This window comes from Chinchilla lanigera, unplaced genomic scaffold (assembly GCF_000276665.1).
Source record: "Chinchilla lanigera isolate Chin_1 unplaced genomic scaffold, ChiLan1.0 scaffold00098, whole genome shotgun sequence".
NCBI classification, from domain to species: Eukaryota; Metazoa; Chordata; class Mammalia; order Rodentia; family Chinchillidae; genus Chinchilla; species Chinchilla lanigera.
The window spans coordinates 2,208,817-2,216,288 of NW_004955499.1; the positions used below are offsets into that span (position 1 = coordinate 2,208,817).

Genomic DNA, 7,472 nt, shown 5'->3' on the forward strand with positions numbered 1-7,472 from the left:
GGAGAAGCCAGGAAGAAGGCACCATGTCTGAATTCTGCTGGTAACTTCATCTCTGATTTCTGAGGCTCAGTATTATGACCAATAATCTTAGGCTGTTTGTGAATAACCCCGGCGCGGCATCTTCCAAGAGATGGAGATCCCTGCATACCCACACTTCCAGGGGCAGAATCACAGGAGCTAAGATGCAGAAACGGCCTAAGTACCATCGACACAAGAGTGGATAAAGGAAAAGGAGTATATGTGCACGGTGGACTATTGTACAGCCAAGAAGGAAGGAACCTTGCCATTTCCAGGAAAATGATTGGAACTGGGGATCTCACAGTAAGCAAAATAAACCAGAATGAGGGAGTTGAAAAAGAAAAGTCACATGGTTGCTCTTATATGAGAAGTTTTAAAATGGCCGGGCGTGATGGCGCATGCCTGTATTCGCAGCACTCAGGAGGCTGAGGCAGGAGAATCGTTTCGAGTTCGAGACCAGCCTGGGCTACAAAGTGAGCTCAAGGCCAGCCTGAACTGCATAGCGAGACCCTGTCTCAAAAAGGCAAAAAAAAAAAACCAAAAGGAAGAAAGAAGGAAGAAATCAACAGGGACAAGAGGTAACAGGAAGCCAGGACATAAGACTCTCGGAGAGGGGAGCTACAGAGGAGGTAGAAAAGGTTTGGGCCGGGAAAGGATGGAGCTACGCCCCTCGCACACCCGGCATTCCCACAAACAAGCCTCACCACTCTGTGTTACCACCATGCTCTAATAAAAAGCAAAATCAGAATTTAAAAAACGTTGCAGTTCCAAAGCTGCACAGATGACTGACCCGACGCTGCTATTCTGTGACAGACGGCGGGAATGTGACCCAGAAGTCCGGGGAGGAGGGGGCTCCTGGTTCCGGGATGCAGGCGGTCAGCAGGGACAGTGTGTGGTACATGGCCAACAGGGAGAGCTGACCTCGGGCCGTAAGCGTTCATGACGCCCATCAAGGGCCCTGGACGTCAAGGGATTGGGGGGCAGCTCTGGGTGTCGAGCTCAGCAAGACAGGAGGGACCCAGTCTCCAGCCCTAAGGACTAAGGTCAGGGACTGAAATTGCTAGGGAGTATTGTTGTGGTCCAAAGCTTTTCGCAGGTGTCCCAGAGTCATTCCACACCCACCTGCCCCGCATGCCCATCAATGGAGAGACGGGTGAAGAAGATATGGTATCTGTACACTGCAGAATACTATGCTACCATGAACAAGGACGAGCCTGAGCCATTTGTAGGCAGATGGATGTGCCCCGAGACCTCACATGAAATAAATCAGACGCACGATCCAATCGCCTTCCCAACAGCCTGGCCTGTACGAGCTCCGTTTTTGACCCTAGGCTTTTTGTCTTGGCAAGCATCAGGTAACAGATGTCTGTTATTCTCTGATTCCTTTGGACGGTGCTTTCTGGATGAACCATTATGAACCTGGCCTGTAGTCCTCACTGTCGAACGGGGCGTGCCCAATCCAGGCACGGTGGGGCACATCTGACGTCCTAGCACTGTGGGAGGCTGAGGCAGGAGGACTACAAGACAGTCATTTTCAAAATAAAAAAGTAAAAATTGACCTGGGGATTTACCTCCATGTGAAGGCCCTGGAACCAAAACGGACAGGAAGGCGAAAGGGAAAGGATGGAAAATGATCAAAGCATCGGATGTATGCATTTAATCCCCCAGATAAATGTGATTATTGTGCAGGATAACTATATACACGGAAGAAAAGGAGACACAGAGAGAGAGATCTTTTGCAAATGAGAAAAGGAACAAGAGACGGAGGAACGGGAGGAGAAGGAATGGGGTGTGGAGCCGAGCCGGGTTCGAGCATGCACGGCTCCCGCAGGGAGCAAACGAGCTGTTCACGCCTCAGACTTGGACGCCCGGGAAGGAAAAGGGGAAGGGAAAGGACGGGAGCGAGGCGGGGCGCACACTCACAGCTGGATGAGGAAGGGGTGGCTCACTTCCTGCAGCACCGCCTTTTCGTTCTGCACGTGCTGTTCCTGCTTCAGGCGGAGGACGTCCGGGATGCTCATCACCTTCAGCGCGAAGAAGTGCTGCGCGGCCTTCTCCTTCACCAGGTGGACGCGCCCGAAGGTCCCCGTGCCTGGCCGGGAGAGAAGCGAGCACAGGGTCACTGCTGCTGCCCACGGTCCCGGGCGGCCACCGGAGACGACCCGGAGACGGAGCCCACCGACCCAGCTGGAGGTCAGAGCCCGAGGTGGACAGTGAAAGTCGGGACTGCAAATCTCCTGCATGGAACTTTTGATCGCATATGGAAATGAAAGAGACAGAGAGAGAGAGACAGACAGAGAGAGACAGACAGAGACAGAGCAGAGAGGCTTGCAAGGGCAAATCAAAACCTGTGTTCAAATTTTAAAAAATAACCTACTATAGCAAAAACAAACTGCCACGCATCTCCTCAAAATCCTCCCCGGCTTTGCACACACTCATCCCGTGGGCCCGGCCGCTTTCTGCAGCAGCTCTGGAGTCCTCTTTCCTGAGGGTCTTTCCCAGGTGTGATCAAGAACAAGGTGATGGCTACTGCTGAGCGCCGTCCAGCAGAAAGGCGGCTCCGAAACACACAACCCCGTGTCCTCGTCCAGCTCACTCACCAGATCCAGCACCAGGACCCTTGGGGAAGGGCAAGGAGGGGCATCCAGAAATAACAGGCCCACAGGGCTGTGAGGAAGGTCTCAACTCCCGCAGAACCCCGTGAGTCCAAACCCAAGATCACCACCAAAGTCACGGGCACAAATACCATCCCCCTTGTGTTCATGCCGTCTGTTTATAAACTGTCAGCGAGGCCACTGGCCGTTCCTCCTGTTTCCCGTCTGGTGCAACTGTCCTACTTTTTGCGGATGAAACCCGGATCTTCTCACACTCCTCTCAAAACTTCACGCTGAGTGAGACCTTAGGAGACCTCGCCAGTGCTCTTCCCCTTTTGAATTTTAATTTTCTCTGAAGTTCCCTAAATGATCAGTTTTAGTTCCTGCTGGGGCCATTTGCCTTTACTTATTTTGATCTATGCTACAGTACAATTTCTGAGGCTTTTTTTGTTTGTTTGTTTTTCTTTTTGAGTCAGTGTCCCACTATGTAGCCCACGCTGCCCTTGAACTCCCGGAGACCCTCCTGCCTCAGCCTCCCGAGAGCTGGGATGACAAGCATGCGTCATCCCGCCTCGCTTCTACTACAGTGTGATTTATCACTCCGTGCCGCATGGATGATTGCTTTCCAAAGACAGAGATTAGAGAAAGACTCAGGCTTCTGTGTGTGATGGGCTGGGTGTCCAAAGTGCTGGTGTGTCACTAAACCAGTCCACCTAGTCGCCATAACAGGCAAACCCTCATGCTGGGAATCAGCATTCCACCTGTGGGTCTTACGCAACCCGCCCTGTCCCAAACGTAACGTAACATAACGCAGCGTAACGTAGCGTAACATAACGTAGCGTAAACGTACCATAACGTAACGTAAAGTATCCTAAAGTGCCGTAAAGTACCGTAAAGTAATGTAATGTAAAGTAAAATAAAATAAAGTAAAATAAATAAAATAACATGCTGTCTCCTTTTCCATCAGGAAAGATGCTTCTCTCCTTTTTGGCCAAAAAAAATTGGCCAAAGCCAGTGGTATCCAGGAAAGATTCGTATACTTCGAGTTTCTGATCTCATTTCCAGACTCATTGTCAAAATTCTTCAGTGTCAATGGCAGTGCTATTCAAGAGTATCTCTGCTGCCAGCTGCTACAGGCTTTTAGGGTGACGTGCATCCAGGCAGAGTGGAGCACATCTGCCGTCCCAGCAGTGCAGGAGGCTGAAGCAGGAGGATTACAAGAGAGTCTTTTTTGAAATAAAAAAATAAAAATTGAACTGGGGATTTACCCGTGAAGGCCGTGGGCCCCTAAACAACCAACCAACTGAAGGTAAATAAATAGAGTATCTCAGTGAGTGTAGCCACCGGAGCATTAGGTACACCCCATTAGACAGTGAGCACTACAGATCAGGATCATCGTGGTTTATCCAGAAAGCGCTGTCCAAAGCAATCAGAGAATAAGAGAAGTCTGTAACCCGACACTCCCCAAGAGAAAAAGGCAGGGGTCAAAAAAGGATCATAAGGTCTAACTTCAGAAGTGGATTAATCCAGGGGCCGGGGATTTAGCTCAGCAGCAAAGCACCTGCCCGGCAAGCGCAAGGTCGTGAGTTCGGTTCCGGGTACGGGAGAAAAACCAAAAAAACCAAAAAAATTTTAAAAAATGAAATAAAAATTAAAAAAAAAAAAGAAGTGGATTAATTCACCGGTCAGCTTGTAGCTCAATGGGTTTCTTTGGAGGTGAAGCTCGACTGCAAGCAGCAGCTCACTGGGGCAGCCTTCGAAGGGGATATACTGACCCCTTCCTGTCTGCTTCCTTCCCTCTCTTATTGCTTCCTGGTCACCATGACTTGGACATCTACCCTGAAGCAGCCCACCATGGACTGCACCCTCTGCCACCGTGATTCCAATGAATTCTCTGCTCCTTTAAGTAGCGAGAGTCAGGTGTCTTGTCTAGCAACAACAAAAACTGACCAATAGAGGATGGATGTGGAGAATGGCGGGGGATGGTTGCACGAGGTCTCCCTGCTTCTGGTCTCCATGATATGGGTGTCTTGCTCCTCCACACCCGTCCGCCATGATGCTCCTGCCTTGGAGCAGCCGGCCGTGGACTGCACCCTCTGCAACCGTGAGCCTAATCAACCTCTCCTCCTCCCAGTTGCTTTTATCAGGCATGTGGTCATCGCAACAGAAAGCTGCCCCACACAGAATGTCCAGGAAAACAGCATGGGGTAAGTAGGGTCTGGTGCCACCTGTAGTGACAGGGCTCTCTGAGCGTGTCTGCTACAGGTAAGAGGAAGGTATCACATTCACTCAGCACAGACTGGACGCCAGCCTTGGCCCAGCTCTCCCTTGGCAAAATGATCGTCCATCAAATATCTGATCTCAGAAAAAGCACAAGCCACCCCTTGGGGAAATAGCGTTTGATGGGAGAAAAAGAAAAAATTAAAATGAATGAAAAGGCAAAGGCTACATCCCTGGAGCACCTGTTCAAAGCCTGTCCTGTTAGGGTTAAAATCCATCCACCCTGCCCACAACGCTCCTGTTCTTCCTGTCTGGTGGGATTAGTAACCTGAGAACCATCTTGTTCCCTACCTTGCCCACACCAGGGGAGCTCTGTTATTGTGAATCAAATTTTCCTCACTGAGTCCCGGGGGAGGAGCCAGCACCCTCTGCATGGGGGTGCCAACGAAGGCACCCGGGAAGGGCAATTCACAAAGCCACCTGCAGCTGCAGAACTGGGGGCGACCCGGTGGAAATCCTGCCTTCACGCTCCACACGGCTAAGTGGCTGGGGGCCGAAGCTCATGTCCTGCACACAATGCTCCCAATCTTTCCTGGACAGACGGACGGATGGACAGACAGACAGGGCTTCAGCGTATTGGGTTTCACCTGATTGTTCACCAGAATCCAAAGGACTGCGGTTTTCAGCGCCTATATGTGATTCTTGCTGAATCGACGACAAACCTTTGGTGTGTGTGTGTGTGTGTGTCTGTGTATGTGTGTGTGTATGTGTGTGTGCGTTTGTCTGTGTCCTGGGGATTGAATCCAAGCCCTCTACAAACAGTGACATCCTCACCCCTTTTCTTTTCTTTTTTTTGGTTTGTTTTCTGGTACCAGGAATCAAACTCACAACCTTGCGCTTGCCAGGCAGGCGCTCTGCCGCTGAGCTAAATCCCCAGCCCTTTCAGCCCTTTTCGTTTTGTAAATTTCTCTGGAAACAGCGTCTCGTCTGACGAGGCCCAGGCTGGGCTGCAACTTGCAATCCTCCTGCCTCAGCCTCCTAGAACAAGGGCATGACAGGTGCGTGCTGCCAGGTGCAGCCCTCCAGCTTTTTGGCCGATGCAAGTGTGGACGTGGATCGCACACAAAAGCACGTGGGATGGGAAGAGAAGCGGTGACCTCAGCCCCGAGAGGATCTGCCTCAGGAAACCATGCCACTGTCCAACACCTCCGACTCATCTGCCACCCCGAGGTCCCTCCAGTCCTGCCGGCCTCCCCCGTCGAAGCCCAAGTCCCTGATGAGCAGTACCCAAGAAGGACAGGCAGGCTGCCTGGGTGGCATCTGGTGCTGCAGCGACTTAAATGCTCTGGATGAGCTGGGCGTGGTCATCCCAGCACTGGGGAGGCTGAGGCAGGAGGATCGTTGCGAGTTCAAGCCCAGCCTGGGCTACAAAGTGAGCTCAAGGCCAGCCTAAACTGCACAGTGAGACCCTGTCTCAAAAAGAAAATAAATAAATACATAAATGCCATAGATGTTTTGAGTGGCGCGGTCCCTTGCTTTCTCTTTGAAGCGGGAGACGAGCTCCTCAGACCCACAAACTCTGCCGCCACACGAGGTGTGGGGAATTTGAGGTCCAGATGCTGCTTGTTTTCCTCACACTTCCTTCTGCGGCTGTCTGGGTGGGGCGGGCGTGCTGGGTGCTGGGTGCTGGGTGTGTGGAGGGTGGGCCCGAGGCTAAAACAGCACAGGAAACTGCAAAATCAGCTGCCTGAGAAATGCTCAAAGTGTGACAGGCGCATGGCGATGTCTTTCCCACTCCGCCAGGTGGTCTCTCTGTGTTTTCCAGGACTCAGGTTGTGCTGTTCAAAGGAGCAGGGTCAAAACAGCACCCAATGACTGGACGCAGTAGCGCACGCCTGTCATCCCAGCACCCTGGGAGGCTGAGGCGGGAGGATCGCAAGTTGGAGGAGTTACCCAATCTGGGTAACATACTAAAGCTATGTTTCAAAATGAGAAAAGGGAAAAAAATAATAATAAAAAGCACATCGCTTTTAGAAACAAGACAAATAAAAGTTATAGCAGGAGGGACAGAAATAAACACATTAAAACCAGAGCCAGAAAAGTAAATCACTAAAAAGGAAAACAGCAAATCAACAGAGAAAAATCAAGAGAGAAATCAGCAATGCTAACCCCAAAGCAAGCAGAAGACAAACAACGGGAGCTTCTGAAGGCGGGCATGGTGGCGCACACAGGTCATCGCAGCACTGGGGAGGCTGAGGCAGGAGGATCAAACAGCACAGGAAACTGCAAAATCAGCTGCCTCAGAAATGTTCAAATGGGTGCAAGGCAGCAGGCTGGGTTACATAGTGAGTTCAAGACCAGCCGGAACTACAGAGTGAGGTGCTGTCTGTAAAAACAAACAGATAGCCAGGCGTGTAATCCCAGCACTTGGGAGGCTGAGACAGGAGGATCATGTGGAGTTCGAGACCAGCCTGGGCTACAAAGTGAGCTCAAGGCCAGCCTGAACTGCAGAGCGAGACCCTGTCTCAAACAGATAGAAACAAACAAACAGGAAAACTGGAACGGGGACATTAATACAATTGGAAGGGGGGAATCAAAAAAGCAAAAGTCCCCTGGTGGCGATAGAGGCTTGAACTCCAG

At 51.2% G+C, this 7,472-nt stretch overlaps 1 protein-coding gene across 1 annotated transcript in view; it reads right to left on the reverse strand.

Annotated features, from left to right (window-relative positions):
* The window catches only part of Prkx (protein kinase, X-linked), a gene marked incomplete at its 3' end in the record, with an annotated part of 60,259 nt that overhangs the window by 41,565 nt on the left and 11,222 nt on the right, over nt 1–7,472 (reverse strand). The window contains 1 exon segment of the mRNA XM_013505599.1: nt 1,942–2,110. Within this exon segment, the coding sequence (XP_013361053.1) occupies nt 1,942–2,110 (169 nt within the window).